At 37.0% G+C, this 27,929-nt stretch overlaps 1 protein-coding gene across 2 annotated transcripts in view; it reads right to left on the reverse strand.

Moving 5' to 3' along the window:
* Nucleotides 1–27,929, reverse strand: part of PTPRD (protein tyrosine phosphatase receptor type D) — a 2,419,801-nt gene that overhangs the window by 154,206 nt on the left and 2,237,666 nt on the right. For both annotated transcript variants that reach the window (XM_064580091.1, XM_064580092.1), the window contains 8 exons: nucleotides 26,520–26,825; nucleotides 25,446–25,639; nucleotides 22,847–22,873; nucleotides 18,858–18,975; nucleotides 15,752–16,339; nucleotides 15,213–15,313; nucleotides 14,153–14,412; nucleotides 1,667–1,757 (listed from right to left, as the gene is read on the reverse strand). In XM_064580091.1, coding sequence (XP_064436161.1) covers nucleotides 1,667–1,757; nucleotides 14,153–14,412; nucleotides 15,213–15,313; nucleotides 15,752–16,339; nucleotides 18,858–18,975; nucleotides 22,847–22,873; nucleotides 25,446–25,639; nucleotides 26,520–26,825 — 1,685 coding nt within the window. The remainder of the gene's footprint in view (nucleotides 1–1,666; nucleotides 1,758–14,152; nucleotides 14,413–15,212; nucleotides 15,314–15,751; nucleotides 16,340–18,857; nucleotides 18,976–22,846; nucleotides 22,874–25,445; nucleotides 25,640–26,519; nucleotides 26,826–27,929) is intronic.

Genomic DNA, 27,929 nt, shown 5'->3' on the forward strand with positions numbered 1-27,929 from the left:
CTAATGATGCACTATACTTTGGCTAATTGAATTTAAATTTTAAAAAGCGGGGGCACCTGGTTTGCTCAGTCGGTTAAGTGTCTGCCTTCAGCTCAGGTCATGATCTCGGAGTGCTGGGATCAAGCCCCACGTCGGACTCCCTGCTCAGCGGGGAGTCTGCTTCTCCCTCTACCCTTCCTCCTGCTCTTTCTTTCTCTTCCAGATAAATAGATAAAATCTTTAAAAAAAAATGTTTACAAAAGACCAGCTGACATTTTGCATATTCAGATGGAAGATTACTATTCCTCTAACATAGAAAAATGATTTTATTCCTTCTTTATTAATAGAAAAAAATTATAACATAAATTACTTGACATTATTGAAATGATATGCCATTTTACACCCCTCCAGTGCTTATCTAATCATTAAAGAGTGACATAAAAGCACAATCCTAACCTTGAACTCATCTCCCCTTCTGAACTTGATCAAGTTTAACTCAGATAAATGAAGTGGGTGAAGATGAACCATATGTCTAGAGAGGATATATGTCTGCCAAAAGAAGCTAACAGCCCTTATCTGTCAGATCACAGTCTCCTTAGTGCAGACATGTATGAAATAAACATCTTTTCCCTGTAATGCAGCTAAGGAATTTCTTCTTTCTCCTGCTCCCTTGCACTAATTTAAAGTAGAGAAAATACCTGGAAACAACAGGTTGGGCTATAAGATGTGGCCTATGTTGTAAATAAACTCAACAAATTAAAATTTCATATGTCCCTAAGTGGGGGCCTTTTAATTTGCTTTCTGAAGTGATTCAAACCAGCATCATGTTAAAAGAGCAAAATCTTTCCTGTATTTGACTGAACCACAGCCATTAACTTGCTTGGCCCTTTGGGTATATGGCTTAACATTTCTGATCACAGTTTTCCCATCTAAATAGAATGTATAATATTTAGGTCTTTTTCCTCATACTATGTATTAACTTCCAAAAAAAAAAACCAAAAATAAAAAACCAAAAACAAATGTTCTTTTTGCAAAAAGAGTATTAATTAAAATACACCTACTATTGTTGTAAGATTGCAGAAATTAAAATCATACTATTTGGTGTTTGCTGTGGTTTTTGTTCTATATTTCTGTCTTGGCTCAAAATCTGGGGATATGTTTTGTTTGCCCCTGCAGTTAAATGCATTTTTGATTCTGAAATCCTACAAAATATAGAATAAGGCAAATGTGCTAATCAGCATAATTCTCTGAGAAACTGGTCAAGAACGCATAGTAGGTCAGATGTTGAACTCTGGTGCAAATTGCAATTTAGCATTTGTAACAGCTTCAGCTACCACTACACTAATTAAGCAGACCTTGGAGTTCATAGCAATGATGATTATTAAGTCTTTGCTGACAATTCACCTTGCACACCTTGCATCATGTTTTACAAGGGACAAGGCGCAAAATATTAAAGCCAACAAAGATTAGACAGGTTGTAAGCTTTACTGCAGCTACATGTCTTTTAATTAAAGCAAAGAGTTCTCTGTTGGGGTCCCTAGAGGTTATCAGGCCCATAGCACTGAACCATCCAACCAGCTGACCAGCCAACCATACAGAAGTCAGCACCTTCCTCCCATACAGATGAAGAGTATGTTTAATAAATTAAATAACTAATGAAAGACACAGCCAAAAAACACATAGTTACCTCATCTAATTCCATTTCATCTGGACTCTCCCATGGCTTGATAAATTTCCCACGAGATTTCTTCAAAGGCACAATTATTATGTAGTAACCTCTGCACAAGAATGGACAAAAATAAGATTAGATCAAAGGGAAAAGAAAACGGGTATGTCCTTAAATCTTCCACAGACCAGTGATTGAGAATGAAAGCAAATTATGGACATGGAGTGACTTGTCCATCAATGAGAAATAACCACCTGTTTGCTCAATTTTAAAAACAACATGGGTAGACATTTATGTGTGACTTCAATGATCTTGTATGGTAATACCACCATGGTTGACTGCTCTTTATTAGGTATCTTAAACAGAGCAGAAACAGTTTGTTAGGACCCTGGTGCTGGGCACATACAAGTTTAGTATACTGAAATCCAGCATCACCAGCTGCTGAACCAAGTATTTTCTATGACATCAATTTATAAGGGGATTTTATTTAAAGAAAATGTATAATAAAAATTACTCTTAGCTCATACAAATGCCTAGATGATGACAATGATTTCATTTATACTAAAATACTTTTTATTTGGATAAGAAATTAAACACATAAAAATTACCCACAACTTCACAACAGTTATATAATGATGTAATTGTTTTCTACCCATCAAATTGCAAACCTTAAGATAAATACTGCAGAAATTTGGAGACAATCACTATCTGAGAGCCTTCAAAATAGATCTCAAAAAATAAATGTATAAGAAGGGCAAAAGAAATTGAGTACTCACATTAAGAATAGTCAACTAAAATTTAAGTAACTATAAAGGTACCTGTTCACAAATAGATATGGGTTATTTGAAAAATTGTTTTGCAATTTCCACAAAATGTATGCCCCGCTCTCGTATTCATGGTTCATGACTCTGCTTGATTTTTGGTAGTAACTATACAAGAACTTTAAATGTATGTGTATAATAGCTAACACATCAATCACTTTCTACCTCTCAGGTATTATATTAAATGTATACAGTCTCAAAAATTATATAAGGACAGGTAACAGACAAAAAGATAAATCCAGAGAGACTAAATTATAACCCAAGTTAGAACATATAGTAAGGGGATACAAACCTATACATATCTTAACCTTGGCAAGAGTCCAGCTCTTTTTCTGTTTCATTTACTCTGTATTATAAAGTACTTTAAAAACTCCATTATTTTGTGGAGACTTGTTGTGAAAATCAACACAAACACACACACACACACACACACACACATTTTTAAAAGAGAAGGTTGCCACACAGGGAAAAGAGACCACAGGATGGGCGCTACCAACCTTGCATTACATTGTATCACAGAGACCAACAGCACACATAGGAAGGCCTCTTTCTACTACATCAAAACAAAACCTGCAATAAACTCAGTAAAACCTTGTGATAAAGATCTCTGTTTCCCTGTGGGAAGAGCCAAGATGTCCATCGACAGATGAATGGATAAAGAAGATGTGGTATATATATACAATGAAATATTACGCAGCCATCAAAAGGAATGAGATCTTGCCATTTGCAATGACGTGGATGGAACTGGAGGGTGTTATGTTAAGCGAAGCAAGTCAATCAGAGAAAGACGTGTATCATATGACCTCACTGATATGAGGAATTCTTAATCTCAGGAAACAAACTGAGGGTTGCTGAAGTGGTGGGGGGTAGGAGGGATGGGGTGGCTGGGTGACAGACATTGGGGAGGGTATGTGCTATGGTGAGCACTGTGAATTGTGCAAGACTGTTGAATCTCAGACCTGTACCTCTGAAACAGATAATGCAATATATGTTAAGAAAAAAAAAGAAGAAGATAGCAGGAGGGGAAGAATGAAGGGGGGGAAATTGGAGGGGGAGACGAACCATGAGAGACAATGGACTCTGAAAAACAAACTGAGGGTTCTAGAGGGGAGGGCAGTGGGGGGATGGGTTAGCCTGGTGATGGGTATTAAGGAGGGCATGTACTGCATGGAGCACTGGGTGTTGTGCACAAACAATGAATCCTGGAACACTACATCAAAAACTAATGATATAATGTATGGTGATTAACATAACAATAAAAAGGGGAAAAAAAAGATCTCTGTTTCCATAAACGGAGTCTAGAGATGCACCGTCCAGTATGGTAGCCACGAGCGAGACATGTGGCTAGCCTGAACTGAAATGTGTTTGCAGTGTTAAAGACATCAGATTTTTAAGATGTAGTATGAAATGTAAATGTAAGATATCTTGGCAATACATTTTTAATAGTGACCATATGTTAAATGATAATATTCTGGATATGTTAGGTAAAATAAAATATGCTATTAAAAGTAACTTTACCCATTTTCTTGTACTTTTTACTGTAGTTGCTAGAAAATTGAAAATTTCTTTTGCATGTGGCTTTCATGGTATTGAACAGTGCTATTTCAGAGTGTTTTGGTGAAGAATGTGGCACCTGGAGATACATCTGGCCCACAACTGAAGCTCTGTCACTAATTTGCTGTGTGATCTTGGGCTGATCATTTAACATTCCTTAATCTCAGTTGTATGCTCTGAAAAATGTGAGCACAGTATGTGGCAGGTAGCACCAAACTGATGCAAGCTGCTGTTGTTAGTGCTGACCATAATCGTGGGAGAAATGCATCTGAACTACATTATTCAAGTAGGACTTAGTGACATTCCCCGAGATGCAAGTTCAGGAACTTGTCAAACATTTTTTCTCCCTAATCAAGAATTCAGGTCAAACCAGACAACTATACTGGAACCTTCTCTCCATGGTACTCTGAGCAACTAATCAACAGACTCCCAGAATCACATCACCGATCCAATCACTTTCTTTCCTACCAATAATCATGATGATGGAAGAGGATAAGAAGGAAGAGTTGGAGTGTATGAGAGAGGCCAGTATCTTGTACTTTATGATCCAGAGTAAGTTTCCTCCTCTTCCTATCGTCCTACCACCTGAAGGATTTGCCAAACAAGTCCATCATGTTAAATGAGCCTGGAGAAGAATGACAGGGGCTACAACTGAGCGTACAAAATAACACTGCAGATGTACTTGATAAACACACTCATCAGGGAACCTCTTGCTTTTCACTACCAATTGCACCAAGTCAGGACTGCTTCTCTTTGCCTAAAGTAAAGATATTACATATTATCCAGAGCTCCCATTGTCCTCTTTCCAAATCCTGGAAATCAAGGTTAAGATGATGAATTCTATTAATTTTTCCTCTGCTTTCATACTTGAGTTGCTATTCTTGTACATGAAAAATGAATCCATTCTTTTCTTCTGCCATACTCCCCAACTGTTCATTTAACTTGTGGCTGGGATAAGAATTGAACAGCCTCCCCCATAGCAAGTAATTAACAGTGTTGCTGGATTATGCATGGCCTTTTCTGTCTCCTGATGTCCAAAGCATTCATCTAGAGCAGTCAAAGTGGAGCCGCATCAAAGCAGCTCTCATTCATTGAAAGAAATCTGTCATAGGGCATTTGGAACTACGTATTATAAGAAAGTCTGGCCTGGGACTAAATCCACACATTTTCACCCATGTTCTCTGCAACCATGGCTTTGCAAACACCCATCTCTTTGCCTTTCCTGAAACCTGGTTTTTCCCTGACAATCCTGCTTCCCTCACAGGCTTCTCATGTGGTGTCTGTTTATTCATGCCCCTCCCCCACCCACTCACCTCAGATGGAGGGCCTAGGGTTTCCCTCCTGGCTCGCTGTTGCTTCTTCCAGGTGTTTTTTCCTACCCCCTTAAGCTAAAAACAAAAAGCAGGCCAAAAAACAAGTGCCTGTTTTTTTGAAGCTCATACATTTCAGCTATATTTTTATTATTTTATTATACTCTTCTCTCACTGATTTTTGTCATCTATGAACCTCTTCAGAAACCTCCTTCTCCCCCCCTCTCTCCCTCCCTCCCTTCCTTCCTTCTCTCTCTCTCTTTCTTTCTCTACCCCCTCTTTTTTTCCCCCAGGGTCAATGGTCTTCCTTTTCTCCTAAACTCTCCTAAACAAGGCTGTGGGTGATTTCAAGCTCCAGAGGGTACCATGCATCACCCAGGGTTCTCAGATCTTTGATTCTTCTTTTTTGGAGACTGCATCTTCCACTGTATATTAGCTAAAATCTGTAATTGCCCTTCTCTGTGCCTGAAGCCAAGGAGCTGCATATGGCTTTAGAAATAATGCACAGGGGAGAATGATTTTGTAAATTCATATTCAGCAACTCCAGGCCTTTGATGCTGCCTGGCCAACCCACTACAATTTCTCCAGGTACCTCATCCTTCCATTTTGTACAACAAGTTTTTCAGACTCTCTCCCCTGGCCTTGAACCTTAGACATCCTTACCTCCTCACTAGAAGATAGCTTTATGTTTATGTAAAGAGAAAATAAAAACATTCAGACTAAAACTCTCTCATCTTCCACCTACCAAACTATAAGGCTACTTGCATCTATATGTAACCACAATCTGTCCTTTGGGCACAGTAGAGGGGCTGGCTCTATTTGTGAAGGCCATTCACTTTCTTGAATTGGTTCCCATCATCCACTCTCTTAGGAAGTTGACTATACATCATACCCCCTCTTTCTCATATGTCTCAACTTCTCCCTCCCCTTTGGCTTCTATTAGCTTCCAACCCTGTATAAATACCTGACATTTAAAAAACAAACAAACCACATCCCACTCCAGTCATCTTTCTTGCTCTATCCTACCCCTTACTACCCGAATTCTGAGGAGACCTGTGTTTCTTGCTGTTCTCCATTACCTCATCTTCTGCTCACTTTCCACCCAATTATATTCTAGGTTCTGCCTCATTAGCCTACCTCATTGCCCATGTCAGGGTCCTCAGTGACTCTGGTAGGACTGCATCAAAAGGAGAGTTTTTGACTTTTGTCTTATATGATCTCTTAGCAGAATTTGAAAATGTTAATGAGAGCTTTCATGAAACATTCTCAGCCATTTCTTTATACCCAACTCTTCTGGTTTTCCACTTACATCTCTCAACACATTAATCTTATTTCTTTAACAGGATTTATTACCCACTACCTTGCTATTAAATGGTAGAATTCCTCAAGTTCTGGCCAAAGACTTCTCTTTACTCCCTCTTCTTCCTACATGGTCTCATTCTAGCTCAGGGCATCAGTTATCAACTAGATGCAAATTATCTGCTGATTCATATCTTCATCCCAGAATGCCCCCTCCAACTCCATTTCTTCCTGTCTATGTCACAAAACTACCTCAAATTTACTGTGGTTAAAACAAAACAAAGGATATGCTTCCAAAATAAATCTCCCACCATTGTACCATGATCCATTTGCTATAAACCTAGATGTTATCACTGACAATTTGTTTTAACTCTTTCCCTCTCTCATATCCAATGCACCACTAAGTCCTATTACTTCTAGACTCTATCTATAGTCCACTTGCTTCTTCGTATCCCAGCAGCCACCACTCTGGCCTCTTTCCATGTCTCAAGCTACCTTTGTCTCCTGACTTTCTCTCTTGAACCTAACTGCCTCTAGTCCAGTCTCTGAAATTTTCATTTTGCAATAGACAACTGACTGTACCACTTCCAGTTTTAAAACATTCCAATGGACTCTCATTGCTCTTAATATAAAGGCCACAAAGTCTCATAAGATTCGGCAACATCTTGCCTGAATCCATCTCTCTGTGCCCTTTGAGCTACATGCTGATGGGTTTTCAGTTTTTTTTTTTAATTTTATTTTATTATGTTATGTTAATCACCATACATTACATCATAAGTTTTTAATGTAGTTTTCCATGATTCTTGAATTTACTTTGGTCTATTCTGTCATCAAACCCTTGATCATTCTGTTCTAATTGCCTAGAACCTTCTGTCACTTTCACAAGTCCAAAGTCCTCTCTTTCTTCAAAGAACAACTCACTTTTTACTTTCTTATTGAAACCTTTCCTGACCTCTCTGATTAGATCAATTTCCCCTATTATATGGTCTTAATGGACATTTTTACTCCATAGTTTTCTTATACTATTTAAGATATGTATATTTAAAATGTACTGCTAAAGCAAATATACATATAACCTCACTGGATTTTTTTTTTTTTTTTTTTTATCTCTGCCATTTTATCACTGAGTCCTTTTTCCATTGAAAAGTGGAAGTGGGTGGAATAGGTGGCTTTTGGGAACTTACATATCTCTTAAATCAGGCAGTCAAAACACTCGGAGCCCTTCTCTCCAAGAACTTTCAACTCTCGACCTCAATTCAGCATTTGCTCCTTTCTCTAAATCAGCAATGACGTGGCCAAATACTGTTTATAGAAAACATACTTCTTTTTGCAAAAGTTCTTTTCTTTACAAGTGTAGTAATGATTCTTATTCTAATCTCATGGGATAATAAGAAAAAAAAAGATGACTCAGATAGGAAAAGTGAAATGGGGAGCTAAGATGTACTCTACAAATTGAAATCAAATTATATGAACTGAAAGAACTTGCTTGAAATGGAAAAAAATGTTTTTGGTTATAGATCAGCTTTATATATGGATAAAATTAAAGTTTACACTATGCTTAGCTTATCTGACTCAAGCTTGAAGTTTAAGCTCAAAATACATTTTTTGACATAGACTTTAACTATTAAACTAATAGAAAAATAAATAACTTCAGAATCAATATATCTGTAAATGCTCTGACTACTTATAAAGTAAGCTGTGTTTTCCCAGTATATTAGATTTAATTAGGTTAAATCTAACCTTCAGAATTTTAATTATATTAAGTAGAGTTTTACTAATTTTATTTAATATGTTATCACCAAGGGGCCCAGCTCCATATAATTATTTGGGAAGGCGAGCTCTGGTCTTTGTGGCAGTCCCTCTTCAAATTCAGCCAGGCTTTTTGTATTAGCAGAATGTATTAGTATTCTTAAACTCATTATTTAACTAGGAGGTCAAAATCTGTCTCAGAATTTAATGATGAATTTAATTCCTTGCATAATATCATATATATATATGAGATATATATATATATATTTTCCATGGTTATTTGGGTATATTTTGTTTAAATCAAATTAATTTACCATAGAAAACCCAAAGCAGATTAAATGATCTTTTCAGTCTGTGTTTAAATTAAGGTTTTCAATCGTTTTAGCTATGTGTTGTCAGACAAGTTAAAGTTACTTAATTGCTTAAAGCCTCATTTTCCTTTTTATAAAATGGTGGATGATAATGCTGGCCTCTGAGAAGTCTCTCCCTTTATCTCTCATCTAAATTCTCATGACAATCTGTTGATCTTATTGCCCCATAACACTTCACACATTTCCATGATCTATGACAGCACATGTGCCTAATGACTCCTTGTTCTAAGGTTTGTCTGGGGCAGTTCTGTCCATTCTTACTTGTCCTTGAGTTCTTAATGGTTTATCAATTGTCCTAGAAAAAAAATGTCCTGGTCTGACCAACAAATCATGGTTTGTGTAAGTCATGGCTCAACATGTGGGCTTAGAGCCAGACTGCCTGGTTTCGAATCTTTCCTCTTTGGCTCTGCTCTCATGTGGCCAGGCCATGTTGACCCACCTCAAAACTTCCTCAGCCATAAAATGAGAAGCACCCTTCTTGTGAAGATTTCATTAGTTACTGTGTGCTGTGCCCTCGAGCAGCAACTAGTAAGCCCCCTGTCACTATCACAACTATTTAGTATCAACTTTATGATTGTGTCCCGGCTGCTTAGAATCCCTGAGCCTCACTTTACTCACCCATAAATGGCATGAATACCTACCTCAAAGGCTTATTTTGAGACTTAAATAAAACATTCAAATGCCTTCAGTAAACTGTAAAGCACTACACAAGTTTACACCTTTACCACTGCAGCTGACAACCATGTGATGAGTGAATTATTTCTCATTAAACATTAAACAGATGATACATTAATACATTAAACTAGTAATAGTGCACACATTTTATGAAGCACCTTTGTAAGCCATGCTTCCAAGAATATCTTCTTTAAAAGAGGAAAAAGTAGGCCAACCTGAAAGCCAAATTAGTAAGACCAAAGACATTTAAAATTCATAAAATGCTCTTATTCATTTCTATTTTTCATAAATAGAAAATGATTACTATGAAATTAAGTTATATTAGGTAACTTCTGACAGCTTATCTCTTAGTGCAATCTGTGTGGTACATTTTTCCTTACCACCCAGAGTAAAATCCTGCTCTGTAAAGTAAGGGAAGTTCCCTTCGTCACAACTTGCTTCTGAAGAATGGTGAAGTTGCCAGATTTTCCGACTCGCATTCTGCCCCCTCTATCTATCTATCCAAGTAGAAGCCTGAAGCACCACAAATTCCTGGCGGCAGAAATGTAGCCTCTCCCTGAGGGAGGTTCACCACTTCTCCACACAAAAACCACTTATGAAAGAATACAGAAGCAATGAGCCTCGACTGTCACATTCACGAGACAGATTTGTTTCTGGGTGGTGGGAGGTTGGGGGTAGGGGTCAAGACTTCCCAATTAGCTTGGCCGGAAATGAGAAAGCATGCTTTCTGTTGATAAAAACAACCCTTCAATCACCAAAATTTCATTTTACCAGAAAACAAATTAGAAGAATTTTTCTAAAGAACTTTCACCTAAATGCAGGTTAGCAACCCAGCCGACAGCTCTGGTATCAAACCTGTCTTCTCTCCTCCTTTCTCCCCTGGCTTACTGAACAAAAAGCTACATTCCTGCAAGTGGCACAGCATGGCACACGGCTGCCTGCAATAATGGACTGCGCCCAACGAAGACAGGATGCGTAGCTTTATGTTATCATCCCTTTAAGAAGTCCAATATATGTAGATTATTTAGCGTTTTTATTTGTTCATTTTTTTCCAGCAGGAGATTTGCTTTTCATTTCCTATGGTTCTGATACTCTTCCCACTCAAATACTTTCCTAGTTTTGTCTTTTGCTCTTTTCCACAGAGTGACTAGAATATATTTCTGGGAATCTTTAACTCATTTCTAGAACACATTTTTTCCCCACAGTCATTTGCTTTCTTTTTATGTTACGAAATGGTCTCTTGTCTTTGTTACCAAAGTTTTACCTCTTTTCCCTGACTCCCATTTCAAATATAGGAGGAGGAAGTACATAAATAAAGCAAAGAAGAAAACTGAACAAGCTAAAGAAAAGCACTAAAAGATAGACTATATTCTACAATATTCTCGACTCATTCAGAAGTTGGGAAATGAACCAAAAATCTACCACCAAAGGACTAAAATGCCTTTCTCAGTAATGTCTAACACATTCCACCAAGCCAGTTGGATAAAGAGTCACTCAGTGAAGACATTCTTTTCTTAACTCTTGAAAACTAATAACAAATACTACAAATTATACTATATTATTTTCATCTTTCGATTGCTCTTTCCGTGAATAGACAGTTCATGTCTATTTGCCTTTTCTAAATCTTTCCCACCCTCAAGACTCAGATTACATATTAGCTCCTTCTAGATGTCTCCCTGACACCCGAGCTGGGCTGGAACTCTGGCAGGACTTACTCCATTATATTCACATGATCTATTTTTTGTATCCTGAAACAGCATCTCTCCAACCCCACTCCCAGGAACCAGCTAGGCTTCTGTCATTCTTTAAGCCTCTGTTTTATTGTCACTTTCTCTGGAACCTTCCCCAAGCTACTAAACTGGGGTTGGGAGCTCCTCCTTTGGCCTTCCTTATCGAGCTAAGCTTTGGTATCCTAAAACTCCATTTCAACGGACTCTACTTGTCCAAGTTCCCCAATTAACTATGTTGTGTAAGAGCAGTAAGAAAGTCAGCATTGTCTCTACTAAATCCCTAAAACATTGTCTGGCACTAGGATGGGAGATTAAAAAAAAAAAAAAAAAAAAAAATATATATATATATATATATATTACACATATATATAATATATTAATATGTAATATATATATCTATCTCTACAGATGATTTAAACAAAAATGGATAAATATAACCTCACTTTCATATTAAATTTTGTTGGAATAAAAATTACACTAATATTCTATTCTCATTTTCCAGTTTTCTGAATGATACAAGAAGAGGAGACAAAAAAGGGGATGTGATTTCTCACTGAATTTATTTTAGTCATAATCTTTTGGAAATTCCACCATCTGGTAAAAATCCTCCAATTATTTATTTATTTATTTATTTATTTATTTTTAAAGATTTTATTTATTTAACAGAGAGAGAGAGCGAGAGCAGGAACACAAGCAGAGGAGTGGGAGAGGGAGAAGCAGGCTTCCCGCAGAGCAGGGAGCCCGATGCGGGGCTCGATCCCAGGACCCTGGGATCATGACCTGAGCCGAAGGCAGATGCCTAACAACTGAGCCACCCAGGCGCCCCATAAATCCTCCAATTATTTAATCAAATAAATAAGAACAGAAGGTCTTCTATGGAAGAATGGATTTTAGTTAAGTCAAAGTCACCAATTATTAGACTTTTCTAAATTTCAACCAAGGCACTATATTAAAAACTTCTTGTTTATAGTTTTACTTTTTAATAATGATTTTTTTCTATCATCTTTTTAAAATTTTTTGAAGCTTTGGAAATTTCTGACTGTATACACCTTCTTGAAAAATCTTTTGCCATGAACTTGCCCTGGCTTGGTTCTCCACTTAACTTTGTAACAGACCCTACTGTGTGCTCTGCCAGCTCTTTTCTTCCTGAGACATTTACTTTAAACTTTGCTTCATATCTTCACCCCATGTCTCAGTGACTCTGTCTTTTTCCATAAATGCTTTGTTGTTGTGTTAATGATTCTCAAATTTCTATCCATAATCCTAGTAATTTCTTTAAACCCACATCTCTAAGTAGGTATTTCACTGATACCTCATGTAAAACATACACAAAATTGAACTCAGTCATTTCCTCCTGACTTCTCATCCTCTAGGATGAATGGCAGTATCATTCACTTTTGTCATCCAAACTCAACTCTCGGAGTCATCTATGACATTTTTCCTCTGCCTTGATTCCTCATTAAAGTGGCTACCAATTCCTACTACACTACTGCTCTCATCTGCCTCTGCATCCTATTTCTCTCATCACCATCTGACTTCAGAATTTTGTTATTTACCTAGAATCAACCAAATATGCAATGATATCCCAACACTTTTCTCTATGTTGCTCCAATATCCTTCCAACATATGCCTTCAGGAACCATCTTCTCTAAGAGCTGCTCTAATTATGTCACCAGATTGCTGATAAACGTGAAGGTCCCAACAATCCATGAAATATGTATAAACATCTCATAGTTTATTCTTGACCTTCAGATCTTTCATAGCAAGTTTCATCTAAACATGATCATGTGGGATACAAGAAATGAGAAAGCAAGGAGATAACACAATCTCTAGCATGCAGCAAATACCCAATAAATATTTCCTAAAATGGAAAAAAAGGAAACTTCGGTATTATATAAATGATACATGCCACTCTCCTGAATAAACACATTTACTGAATTTCCACTGTCTCCCGGATATAGTTCCAAGTTCTGAGTGCAACTTGGCTCTTGTATACCTCTCTTACTTCTCTTGTTCAGGCCTTACAAGATAACTCACTTCCTTTACTAATGAGCCTTTGCATATAATCTTTTCACTCTGATTTTTTTGTATGTGTCCTACTCATCTTCTAAGATTAAATGAGAAACCTCTTTGACCCATTTCATTATCAGTTAGCTGCTCTTAAAATAGAGTCTAACTCCATCATTAGCATGTATTATATCTGTTTCTCTGTATCCCCCACTCTATGGTAGCTCTTTGGGGACAGAGTCAACATCTTCTTTTGTTCTCCATGGTCAACCACAATACTCATACTTAGCATACTGCAGTGAAAATATTTTTTTTTCTTTTACTGGCTAAAACCACCTAGCTATACTGATTATAAAATGTATTGGCTATAATCAACTAACTATATACAACCAGTAAACTACTTAATTGACTGGATTTCATTTTTCACTTCAGGCCCACTGGCCTCTACACTGTACTCCATCCAAAACAGAAAACTTGCCTTTTCCAACTTGTTTTTTCCAACATCATCCTGAACTTTAACTTTTGAAATGTCTCCTTTCAGCATACATATACAACAGTGTCAAGTACCATTTGTGCTTATCTTATTTCCCAAAGTTTCCTTCAGCTTCATAATACTTTGTAAGACTTCCTCTCCATTTATAATAAGACTTGCCAAGTATTAGAGTTATTCAACTAGTCACCTTATTCTGTATACAATGACATAAACTCCTTTAGAGTAAGGATCACATTCTATTTGTCTATTTCTACTAAGTTACATCATTCCTGGGACATAAAAAACACTCAGTGTTAAATTAATGAGAATCTGTGTTATAATGAACATGACAACTGGGTGTAATAAGGCTTAAATAAAACTGAGAGCCTATGCGGAAGAAGCTTTTACTCCACACACAGCAATAGAATCTCTCATAACTTCTGTAATACTGAGGTTGAATTCTGTTTTGTTGCTTACTTGCATTTGCATCCTTCAGCCCTAACCTTTCAGTCGACTTACTTTATATTCTCATTTGCAGGTACTTCAGGAAGTTGCACAGTAATCATGCCATCCAGGTTGGTCTTCCCAATGAAGGCAGGCTTGGTACGTAGTACGTCTGGTGCAGTCTTTGCTGTTACCCTGTGTTGCAGCCCGCCAGCACTGTTCCCACGATTGGTCAGCACAAATGAATATGACTTCTCAGGCTTCAAGTTGACTATTAACTTCTGGGTAGCCCGGCCATCAACTTCTTCTACCATTTTCCCATCATCATAAAGAATCTAGAAGATACAACCAATCGAAGAGATTTGGTTATCAGAGAGGCAATGTATGCTTTCTAAACTAATGTGCACTTGGTTATAGAATATGCATGTCAAATCAATTCTAATTTTGGGCCATTCCTAAGCCCTTAAGTGTTCATAAATTCTAGAGATTGAATGAATTCTTCTTTTGTTCTTAGTGCATAATTATATAATGTTTCTAAGTCTATAAAAAATACAGAAAGAAATGTACAATATTTTCAATATTTGACCTGTTGCTTGCATACAATCTTAATGGAAAATGTGCAGAAATGCCCTAGGTTTTCAATGTATTATCCATATCACCTTTTTTTCTAAATGTTTCTATTCCTGTTCCTAAGTACACTTTTGCCTTCAAAATGTTTCTCTATTCTTTATTTCATAGACTTGCACTTCTTGGTAACATCTCTCAATATTTCTCAATTGCAAATTAAAGTTTAAAACATACAAAGAATTCAGGCTGATAAACAAATTTTTAAATCCCAGGATACTGCATTTTCAAGATGTAGAAACCATGTGAATTTCATTTTCTGGTGGAAAAACACAAGCACTAGCTTAGATGTAAAAAGTCTTGGAACTACAAGGTGACTGACAAGTAATACCACCCCTAGGTTTCAGCTCCCACCTCATCTTTCAAGTGGAAACCAAAAAGGAGAAAAGCAAGTGTTTGTGGCTGAAACAAAGTGGTGTGCATTCTTTCTGAATAACTTACTCAGGTAAACTGAATGTTCCCCCCCTCCCCGTTTTACCCATGATATCTTAAAAAGTAGAAAACAACTTACTTTGAAAGGCATGGCAGAATTATAATTTTCTGGAATTTCCCAAGACAACAGCACTGAAGTCTTCATTACTGCTTTGACATGAAAATTTTTTGCAAACACTGCTGGAAAAGGAAAAACAGTGTATTTACACTACTCCTAAAAACGTATGACCTGTCCTTTTCCACCATGGACCATTGGGCTTAAGCTAGAAGCCATTTACTTTGGTCAGAGAGAGAGAAGTGTGATTTGCCTACCTGTTTAGACCATTCATGTTACTACCTCATTCTCATAAAGATCTCTCTTTTCTCTCCAATTCAGTCACCTATATTGTATTTTCCTTACCTGAGAACATTGGGTTGCTGTCAGTCAGACTTGCTTGGCATTCTATAACCAAAATCTAAGGCATCCAAAACATATTAAGTTTTATATACTTTACCTTTTGGCTTTTGCTGAACCTATGAATATGAATGGTCCGGTCAGTTATTTATAGCTTCAAAATACTGATTTCCAAAGACCGACATTCCTTTAAAGGAGGAAGGCCATAAGCAGACAAATCCTACCTTGATCCACAGGCAGTGTCCTGAACTGGACACTGGGACTATATGGCCCGGGCCCTTTGCTCGTGTGAGCACGTACTTTTACATCATATGTGGTATCTGGTTTTAAGCCACTGAGTGTCATAGTGGTATCAGCTGGAACAATAAGCTGCTCCATTGGAAGAAGAGGGATGTTGATATCCCTATACAGAAGAGTATACTTGGTGATGATGCCATTTCTCTCTGCCAGGACAGGTGGCTGCCAGGATAACTGGACAGAGGTTGAAGTGGTGCCTTCTGAGTGGAGGTTTTGAGGGAATCCAGTTGGGACTTCTTCTGGAACAGAAATCTCTTTCACTATCTCTTCCCCGAAGCCCACTTTGTTTCTGGCTGAGAGCCTGAAGATATATGATGCTCCTTTATGGATGTCTGTGGCTGTAAAGTGATCTTCTTTCTCAGAGAACTCAAGAGTAGTGAGTGGTTCCGTATCTTTCCGGCCAAATTTTAGACGATAACCCTGAAGAGGTCCGAATGTGTCCACAGGGGGGTGCCATTGAATGAGAGCAGTATTCATTTGAGTGTGGTTAATCACAAGCCGGGGTTTCCCTGGAACTGGAGTACATGGGAAGGAGTGGTAAGACCAACCTAGACAGACATTCATTCACATTTTAATCACTACTGAATGGGAACACCACTCCACAAGAATTCCCATTACATTATTTATTTAAAAAAAGACTTGGTCTATATACCTTTGTGGAAATATGCTTCTTCTCATACTTAACTATTAAAGTAGGCTGAGATACCAGAATTTGATAACAGGCACAAATAAGCTTACAAAATAATTTAAGGGAATTAAAAAAAAATCTTGTATCAAACCTTCACACATAAAAAGGTTCATGCCACAGAGAAATGAATCCAAGTAAAGATTAGCTAATTAGCTACAGCTAATAAGAATAATAATTATAACATATTTAATTATTGGGTATACGCAATGTACCAGGCACTGTGCTAAGAGCGTTAGATGTAGTATCTCATTTGATTTACATTTTGACTTGACTACACACACTGATTAGTTATTATCTTCATTTTCTATAATAAGAAAATGACACCCAGGGGGATAGAAAACTGCATAGTCAGAGGTATAATAAGTGAGAAAGCTGTAAGACAATCTGAATCCATAGCCCAAACACTTAACTATACTCTTATGTTGCTTGTAAGTTTTTTTTTTTTTTTTTAAGTAGTGCAAAAAAATGTTGCTTTAAGTTATTATGGTTATAATTGTACTTTTTGTCTATACTTTTTACCTGGGGATAAATCATGACTAAGGGATGATTTTGACTAGTTGGTTGGCAGACAATAAAACTAGAGCTTTTCTCTGAAAGAGATTATAAATCTGGATTCTCACACCTCCAACCTAGGTCCAGTATGAAGACAATATGTGTGCAGACATCTAAAATATAAGCATTGTCTTCCTCAATACCCAAATCACCATTGATTAAGAAAGTTCTGAAATGGAAACACCAAAATAATCCTCTATGCGAATAACATCCACAACTCTAAATAATTTTTTGAATAGTCACTAAAAAGTGATGAGCCAGTGTTCGTGCTATGGAAATCGACAATGCCATTTCTTTCTCTGGGATTCACACCCCTTGGCTATAAATTCTCTCCTTTCTCCTCCTTATTATAGCACCCCTATCTTAAGGGCAATAGGAGCTTGATGCTTTATGTAATACATCTCAGACTAATTAAGACACAATTATAAATATAGATGTAGGAAATATATTTTCTTCATTTTGGGATTTAATTTCAAGGGTTTACACTTAGTTGTCTACATTTCAATAGAGGCTGGTTCCATAGCCAGTCAGCATGCCCCCACTGAACATATATCTCCTAAGGAGGGCATTAAATTAGCTTGATACAATGCTATTCTTAAATTTAAAGGAAAAAAAAAAGGAAAAAAAAAAGCCCAGAAGACTGCCTTAAAGGAGTTTTGCCATCTGTAATCCTGCTGCTTGAGGCAGTTCCAGGTGGCAGGATGTGAAGCAAATCTTATGACATTTAGACAAATTTGGCAGTGAGCATGGCACCCAGGAGGGTACTCAACATCACAACTGTTCTTTGCTTTATGCCTTTACATAGAGGTGTGTTCCTAAAAAGTTGTGTGAGAAGCAATTCGGAAGGAGTAAATCAAATCATAGTTTAAATGTTCCATGGGAGATTGTGATATAAAGGGATTGGAGGAGAATCCTTTTATAATTATGTCTTAATTTATTGGTTTTACAATGTCAGGTCTTCCTTCATGCTGGCTTTTCCTAATGTGAGACGATCGAAGTAACTCTAAAGAGCATTAAGAAACTTTGTTCTTCAGAGGAGCAATCTGATATTTTGTAGCCATGTTGCTTTTCTCTCTTTTCTGTTCCCTATCTTTTATGTGATTTGGCCTCTTCAGAATCCCCACAGCAAGGAGTGAGCAGGAGAAAATGGCAAAATAAAACAAAACAAACAAAACCCAGAACTGTAAGTCATCAACTCAGTTCAAGATGGCAGCTCTTCTAAAAGGGTTTGTTGCTGAGAGAGGTTGAAGCTAATAAGTGACATCCCTGCCCACATGATCATCCCTCTGGACATTCATGGGACTTGCTCTTTCACATCATTCATGTCTCAGCTCAAATAACTTTTTTCTAAAAGACCCTCTCCGATCACTCTTTTCAAACGGTCCCTAGGGGCTATCCTATCCTTAATGTTTACACACCTCTATTTTTCAACTTCTCGCTTACTGATGCTTTATTATATACTCATTTGTCTATTTGTTAACTATCTAGTTCTACTCAGAAAATAAGCTTCAGGAGGGAAGAATATTTCTGCTCTGTTGATTGTTGTGTCCCCGGTATTGGGAGTAGCGCCTAACACGTAGTAGGTGCTCACAAACATACTTGTTGAATGACTGACTGAGTAATTTGGGCAAAATATGTCTTGATGCTTTTCTTCTGAAATGCATATCAAAAAACACAAAAGTTGACCACAGTCCACTTTTTCTTTCTGATAGAATTCACCATACCATTTGGGAAATTCATATTATTGTCACCTGGAACATGTTCAAGGCACATATATGCACAAATATGGTTACCTGCCCCAGTGGTGGACACCAGTTTGGGCTTGCTGCGAGCACCATCTCCTTTGGTGGTGTAGGCTGTGACAGTGAGGGAGTAGGAAGTTTCAGGCTGTAGCCCAGAAATAATCATGTCCTAAAATGACACAATAGAATGCCACTGATTCAAAACACCACAAACACCCTGGGGAAATTCAAAGCATCCATCCACATTCTATGCATGCTTAAATACTTCCTGTAGCCATGCCAAGTACTGGAAGTATCATGCCCATTGTTCATGCTATGAATGATGTGTTTTCATGCTGACATTAAAGTGAGGTCTTCAGCCATCGCAAGAGGTAATCCTAAGAAGTAGTAGTTAAAAACATGAAACCTGAGGCCAGAACTCCTGAGTTCTTGAATTTAAACCTGCATCTCCTTATTTCCTAGTTTGGTGATCCAGGGCAGGTGAGTTAACCCCCTCTGTACCTCAGTTTCCCATGTGAAAGTTGGAATAATAGAAGGATTAAATGAGTTATATCAGGTAAACACTTACAACTATGCCTGGCTCATAGTGAGCAAACCATAAACCGCAGTGATATTATGCCAGGGGCTCTCAATATGCATCCTCTATAGCCTGGCCAACAGACCGGTGATGGGGCTGATGCCAATGCAGTCTGTTTTATCACCATGCTAGCATTTTGCCAAATGGCTGATCTGTTGAACCTAGATATCTTGACAGCCAGAGAAGTTTCTTAGGACTAGAGTAACATATTATTGGTTAATTATATAGACTATGAACTGAAATCATTATACACTAAGGAGAATTTTCTGGTGATTTGGAGTAGGTCATAAAACCAAAGAACAATATTTTTTTTTACCACATCATCATGGAGTTGTGCTCAATTAATCCTATTTAGAAAATGTTAAATGTCACAAACTATTTATCAAAACTCTAGATTTCTCTTAATTAGGGCCCCCAAACTGTGAGGGTTACAAAACTTAGATCCGTTCTTCCAAACTGGAGATTGTAGGCTTCTTTACATAGAGTAGTTACTAACTTCTGTTATTTTCTTTAGAGCTGCTACACACATGCCCACATCCCCCCACAAAAAACACATAGCTATAAAGATCTCTTTCAGATATTTGGCACAGCTATGTTTTCAAGTTGAATATGGTTAGATTTAAGAAATAATACAATGTCATTGTCTTCCACATTTGAAGACAAAGCAAGTGAGAGTTCATGGAATGGACTGGATTGTGTGGAGGACAGAAGGATTTTTCTGTGTAAGGCTGTAAGGGGCACCACTGAACTCAGTTGTTGAATCTGATCCCAAATATGACAGCTTTTGACTGTGTGCTTTTCTCAAAATAGTAGGGATATCACTGGAGTGGAAATTTAAGAATTTCAGATATCCTCCTGAACAGCCATTGGAAATATTATTCTGCCAGATGAATGGGCTAAATTTGGGAGAGAGATATTATTTTCAGGACCTTGGAATGGCTTCACTAATATTACAGAGGCTATAAAAACCATCCGAATCACCCAAGAGTAGCATTCTAAATAATAGCAGATATACTGGGTATTCCAGAAATTATGATGGGAAAATGATAACATTATTGTTTCCAGGGTCCCTCTCACATGTTACTGGATTTTTGCTGAAAGTAGGCAAGGCTGGGTGGGGGGGTGGGGCGGGAAGCAGGGCTTGGTTCTATCACCAAATCGTGTGGCAAGAAATTTATATACTCTGAGCCTTATATAAGTCTTTTTCATTTATCACATTGGGATTAACCACACATGCCCTTCCTCTCACATAGGCTGTTCCAGGATAACACAAGTAATGTAATTTGAATCTGGTCAAACCCTCTGCAGTGGTATAATCGCAGCTGGACACACCTCTATCTGCCTGGATCACATCATCTCTTGTGTTATGTTTTCTTTCTTTAAACGGTGGCCATACTTCCTTGGTGGTTTCCGTATCCTCTGTGAGGTAGTGTGGCTGATACTATGTCTACCATTCCTCAATCTCTTTGCCTTCTCCTAGCATATCTCCATTCAACTTCCTGCCTGTTAAAAATTGGCATTCCCGGATGTTCTGAAACAGTTACCGGCCTGCTGTGTTTCTCTCAAGTCCTAAAAAAACCCCACATTTCCAAACCTTAAAGAATTTTTTCTGTCTGAAACTCATTTCTAGTTCTGATTTCCCACCAGGGCTCCAGTGGCATATCCATTGAAAATATGTGCTGGACATTTTCCTTTGACTATCAATTGTTCCCTCAAGTTCAGCTTGACTGAAGCTCAAATGTCATTTCCAGGAGTAAATTCCCCTCCTTGCTTCTATACTTTAACGAATGGTATAGCATATTCCAAACTTACGAGTGATCTTGATCTCTTTTTCTTCCTCAAATTCTTAGCGGGTTTTTGCCAGTTTTTCCTTTAAAATATTGACCAAAACTGTCCCTTTTTCATTTTTGCTGCCTCAACTTCATTGAATTTTTATTATGTTATGACGTTAGCAAAAGAATTGTTTTTATTTGTTTCCCTGTTTACTATCTTCTTTCTCTCTAATCTATCCACTATGTCATTGGCTTTAAGCTGCAGGTAATGACCCATTTAAGTAGGTCATGAAATCAATTTACTTAGTCATGACCAGCATTTTAGAAAAGAAATAGGATAAACTTTCATACAAAATATTAAATTTTATATATGTATAAGTAAGGTATTATTTTGTAAGACCTTTATTTTAAACATACGAATGCATTGGTCGTGACATATAATGCATTTCTTACTATGGATTACAGTAAAAGAAGTTTATAAAACAGTGTCAGTTCCATTAAAACTGATACCTTGCCCATTATATTTACCAATATTCTCAGTGAGAGCCCTGCATTTTAGCAAAAAGAAAAATATTTACTAAATGAAAGAATACACTTACCAGCCTTTATCTTATTTCTATTTTTAATAATTTTCTATATCTCTCCAGTACTGAAGTTAAAAGCCAGTTCTTTAGTTTGACACTTCAGGTTTTCCTAACATTATATTAAATTTATGTCTTAGTCATACTTAGCACTAATTTACTAACCTGAACCCCTTCATTCATGTCGAATTGGCAAGCTCATGTCACTTGACTATATCGCATTCTTGACCTGCCTCAATGATTATGTCTCACATACTCATCTTTAAAAAACCATCCCTACCTCCAACTTTCCAACATACACACACACACACACACACACACACACACACACACACTTTTCCACTTCTTCAACCCTTACTTATTTTTTAAGTTCTCGACAAAGTTGCAAGACCTCTTCTACGTTCTTGGTCCATGGCCTCTGAACTCACAGTTCTTACTGACAACGCCACTCACTTATTAATTAATTACACATTGCTTGAGGTCATGACTTTTGTTGTATTTTATGGAACTTTCCCGAACTTTACATCCTTCCTAGCCACCTAGGATCCTATATCCCCCAAGGAAACCTATACATAGTAATAAGGTCTCAATAAATAACATAATCCAGCCACTGAAATATTTAAAAAAATTCCTCCCTCAGTGAGATATTTTCTGCCTCTTGGCATGACTCATTCAATTTAACTCAAATTTCTATGAGTACAACAGAATTGCCATTTCTTGATATAATTAGTACCAGAACTGCATGGTGTTATCCACTGAAGATGTAACCCTGGGGTAGGATTTATGAGTGGCCTATATCACACAGCTTGATATCTCTTGTCTGTGATGCCTCCACTTAAAGCATGCCTCCTCTAACTGTGTCACAGGGTAGTTAGTAGCAGCCATCAGAACAACATGAGCTCATGATATTTCGTATGCAATCATGCCAATTTCATAAAACAAAAATCTAAATTAAAAGTATACCACATAATGAAGATAATTTAAAAATAATTTGTTAGTTCATGCATCCAAGCAAACTGTGATGACATATGACAAATAAGTGAGAGAGGGGTAACAGAAAAAACAAGCATTTATAATCTCTTTTTGACAAAGCAGCCCAAAATTACTCACATGTTCAGTAGTATCATCAAATTCCCACTGATTGAGATTAAGAAGGTTGGGGAAGAGGAAAACAAAATAAAAAGAAATGAAGAGAAATCTGTAGCCTTACAAAGGCAATGTTGCCTTCCTTAGATTAAAAAAACAAACAAAAAAACAGAACAAAAAAATAAGCAAGTGTATACAATAAAATTCCAAAGAGTAGGTGTGTTATGCTTCCATCCTCACCCCGAACTGAGAGGTCAAAAGTAAATATGCTTTGTATTTGTTATAATTAAAATCAGCTAATGCAATTTTTGAATTTTTCATTCATTGGAATGAATCAATAAGGTATAACGTACAGCTAGTGTTTCTAATCATACATTACTTTATGACATTTATTTTGACTTTTTCTCTATGTTATGCAATTAATTTATGTCACTAATTAGATTAACACCTTTCATAAAATATTGGAATGTTATAGCCCCAGGGAAGTCTTGCAAGATGCAGTGGAATTTCAATGAATATTAAGAGAACACACGAGGTGGACAAAAGAACAACGATCAAAACCATACACATAGGGGCGCCTGGGTGGCTCAGTTGGCTAAGCGACTGCCTTCGGCTCAGGTCATGATCCTGGAGTCCCTGGATCGAGTCCCGCATCGGGCTCCCTGCTCAGCAGGGAGTCTGCTTCTCCCTCTGACCCTCCTCCCTCTCATGCTGTCTCTCATTCTCTCTCTCAAATAAATAAATAAAAATCTTTAAAAAAAAAAAAAACATACACATAATGAGGGGGAGATGAACCATGAGAGATTATGGACTCTGAGAAACAAACTGAGGATTCTAGAGGGGAGGGGGGTGGGAGGATGGGTTAGCCTAGTGATGGGTATTAAAGAGAGCACGTATTGAATGGAGCACTGGGTGTTATACGCAAACAATGAATCATGGAATACTACATCAAAAACTAATGATGTAATGTATGGTGATTAACATAATAAAAAAAATAAGATAAAATAAACATACACATAAGAAAAATCGGCAAATTAATAAAGAAAAGCCAAAGTAGAAGAGAGGGGGAAAATTGTGTTGACATTTAAGGCATTTTGTATCATATAATTCCATTAACCACCATCCTCCACAAAACACTGACAGAACTACAGGTTTATAATGTAAAATTATCTAGGACCTGATGGAGTACATCAAAGCATCATGGCCATATCATTTTCTTTTTCATAATTTCAGACTTACAAAAGAAAACATAGGCTTTAATGGTTTTATTAATTTCATATTGTGAGTATTGTTTCACAGACAGTACAGAATATTTAGAAAAAGCAATGCTCCTTTTCCAGAGTCTAAAGGGCTATGAATCTAAAGACATAAGTTTACAGAAGTAGACTTCAAAACCATGCAACTGGATTTGGAGCTGATTAAGTGAACAACTCATCCAGATCCCTTTAGTTAAAATGTTTCAAAACCAAAGGAAAAACAGCATTTTTGTGAGTTGATTATATTAAAACATTAGGGTCGATGTTTTCCTTACAGCCACAGGGACGTAGATTGCTCTTTTATTTGCACAGAGACAAGAATGCAAAATCTGGCAATCTGACATAATAGTTCTCATTTGGCTCATAGTCCTTCTCACTTTGACACAAGGAAGGAACTTTTTACTGAAATAAATTTCAGATTTTCCAAACCCCCTCCTTTTCCATGCCCACATACTGATTTGCTAGATAAGCATAGTACTCCCCTATTCATAACATCCCATCACTACTGGACCCAGTATAGTGAAGCTATCCACAGGTTATATGCAATCCCCAGTAGAAGCTATTAATTGAAATCTTCCTCTTCTTTTCAAGTAACTAGATAGAATACAGGTGAATTTATTATGGTATTATCTTTGAAACCCTTTACACACACACAAAAATTGAAACATGTAATGCTCTGCTTTAAACAACAGATTAAAAAATCAAGTGACTGCATAGTTGAAAACTACCACCCGAGGATCAATAGAATTTCTCACACACTCAACTGTTCTTCATACTTTTCTAAATGTGCCTTAACATAGGGGATCCCATTTATTTCCTGGAAAACTCTAACTTTTCATTGTCATTACCTTCATTTTTCTGGGAAATGAAATAATTACTTCTGAATACATGGTTTGATAAATAAGTACTAAATAAAATACTATCTGGGTAACTCTCCCCACGTGAGAATGTCTATTCTTCAACAGAATAAGTCATATATTTAGAAGTTAGATCAATTTAATTTCAAATAGTTCTAGCACAGCTGCTTAGAATTCTTCTTATAACTTTGATTAAAATCAATTCAACTTTTTTGAAGTCAGAAAGGCAAACTCAGATATAAATGTAGAGAGTTGAGTACCTGTATTTTAAGGAAACAATTACATGTTTTTAATTAGGCTTGAGTGTCATTTCATTACAACTCACTTCCTCACATGCTGTCAATTCTGACTGAGAAGGTTAATACACATCATGTATTTTAAAAACTAGAATTTTGTACAGGATTTTTTAAATGTCAAAAAAATAAAAAAATGGGGGTCCATTTCAAGGTATAGACTAAGATAAATATAATAAATAAATAAAAACATAGGTATGTAATTTCAGAGGCTTACCTGTGCATCAGCCAGCATGACATCCTTCAGCATGGGCTGGCCTTTGGGCTCACCATTTTCCATCCTCACATAATGCACCTGGTATCCTCTTATCTGGCCATGCTGCTTATTGGGCACAGGTGAGCGCCATGAGACTTTAACAGATGTTGAGTTGACAGCCTCTACCTCGACTTTTCGAGGAGGACCACTAGGAACTGGAACAACATCATTGGATAAAAGAAGATTATAGGCACTTGTCCCACCCAGTCTGAGTATTTTCTTTACTTAGGTTAAAAAAAAAAAAAAAATGGGCAGACCCACTATGTTTCCTTTGTGGAATACAAACATTTTCAAGCAATGAAAATGCTCAACCAATCTGCTCTACCTTTTAAGAAAAGATCAAAAAACATGACCGATGCCAAAAAAAAAAAAAAAATGGAAGAAAAAAAGAGTATCAGAGAAATAGAAAAACATGTAAAAAATGTACAAAAGCCAAGGAAGATGCTTTGAGGCTCAAAGCATTAAAGCACAAAGAGGAGTAGCATTGAAATAATAACAAAAACTGGTTGTTGATTGTTGTGTGTTTTTTTAAAGATTTCTTTTTAGCAGAATAAAAAGATCCTTGATTATATCGGTTTTCTTCTTTTTTTCTCATATCAAAGGTTTTCCAAACAACAGATGCCAAAAATTGAATGTCGAGCATCAGTGTCTCTGAAATATGCAAGACAAAAAGGCAACAAGAAGATAAGAAGGCAGATTTGAAAAGTTAACTTCAAAATGTAAAAGAAGTGACTAAAAAAGGCCAAGAAAAACGCAGAAGACTTTAGATGGAAGTACAGAAAACGGCCTGGATTACAAGGTCATAGGAGCAAACTGTTCCTTTAAAGGGAAGCAAATTATTGTGTTGAGATTGGAAAAAAAAAAAAATGCCCAGGCTGCAGCAAAGATAGGTCTTTGGCAAATATTACTGAAGTTACAGCGATGCTGGGTAAAAAAAGATGAGCAGAGAAAAGCTGATTACTGTTAGCCTATCAAAAGACAGCAGACCAAGATTGTGTCAGAAGGGTGCAAGCTGACGTAGCAGAGGCAACATACCATCTTCATCAGTTCGAATCAACACGGAGAAGCTCTCAGGGCCAGGGCCGACGTCTGTGTGGGCTGTCACAGTGATGCGGTACTCAGTCCATTTTTCCAGCTGTTCCAAAAGGTATTTAGTAGTGTCCGAAGGAATGCCCAAAATTTCATGAGGTTTATCATCTTCCCCATCCACTGAGGTGTACTTGATGGAGTATTCAGTAATAATGCCATTCTGTTTTTCCACTGGCGGAGGTTGCCAACTTACCAAAATACTAGTGGAACTTGGGCTGGTGCAACTAATGTCTTGAGGAGGAGCTGACGGCTCTTATTTTGGTAGTGAGTTAAAGGAGGGTTTGAGTGAAAGGACAGGAGTGGTTGGAAAAAAAAAAATGATAAAACAAAAGAAAAGGCAAAAATAAATAAACGAACAATAAGGGCAACAAAATGAAAACAAGGCTTTGAAACTTAAAATAAAAATTTAAATTTAGTTACCTTGGCTTAGTAACATGAATAAACCAAAAAATGAATAAATGACCAAAAATAATTGTTAAATAATGGGAAGGGGGAATATGTGAACATGAAACCTTGAGATAATAGAGCCTCAAATAAAATTACCTACCTGCAATTTAAATTGTTCTTCTAAACCAATCCCTCAGTATTCCCCAGCCCTACTGTACAGACTACCCAACTTTAAAAACACCTGTAAATATTGCAAGATTTATGACACGAGAGTCTGATGATGCTTCATAGATGCTGTTTTCACGGCTGCATTCTGGAATGAGGGTGGTTCATACACAGCATTCACTTGTGAAAGGGTTTTCAGGTATAAAGAGTTGCAATAACTGTTAGATGCCCTTCCACCAATTCCAGTTAAAAAAAAAAAAAAAAAAAGGGAAAAGAAATAAAAGCCCCAATATAAGAGCGCTCCCTCTGACTATGCGAAAACCTGAGTCAGCCTGACCAGTTTTAAGGAAAGATGTTAATCTAGCATGGATTGTAGCCTGTATACAGTGAGCATGCAGAATCAATAAAGGATGGAAATGCAGTCCAAGATTTACCTACCCGAGGGTAATGTCAGGCTTGTTGATTCTGACTGTAACTTGTACTTACCCTACGTCAGCTTTCAGCTTTTTAAAAAAATTATTATAACTCTTCTTGAGACACCATTGCTAGTAAAGAATTAGATTCCACCAACAAATTTTGGTAAAATCAATAATAATCATCTATCCCTTACAAATTGTCAGTAACACAGCCATGAAAAAGAACTGTTTAAAAAAGAATCCTGAGAACCACCTGGAAAAGATATGACTTATGTGCAAAATTTCTTTCATTTTGTATGTAATTATTCATATAAAGTAGAATTTACATAAGAGTTAAGAGAGAAACTTTCTTATTGTCCATTCTAAAATAAAATGGTCACTTTCTGAG

The sequence above is a fragment of the Mirounga angustirostris genome, unplaced genomic scaffold, assembly GCF_029215605.1.
Source record: "Mirounga angustirostris isolate CCGP_5_RB_7025 unplaced genomic scaffold, mMirAng1.0.hap1 SCAF_15, whole genome shotgun sequence".
In the NCBI taxonomy this organism is placed as follows: Eukaryota; Metazoa; Chordata; class Mammalia; order Carnivora; family Phocidae; genus Mirounga; species Mirounga angustirostris.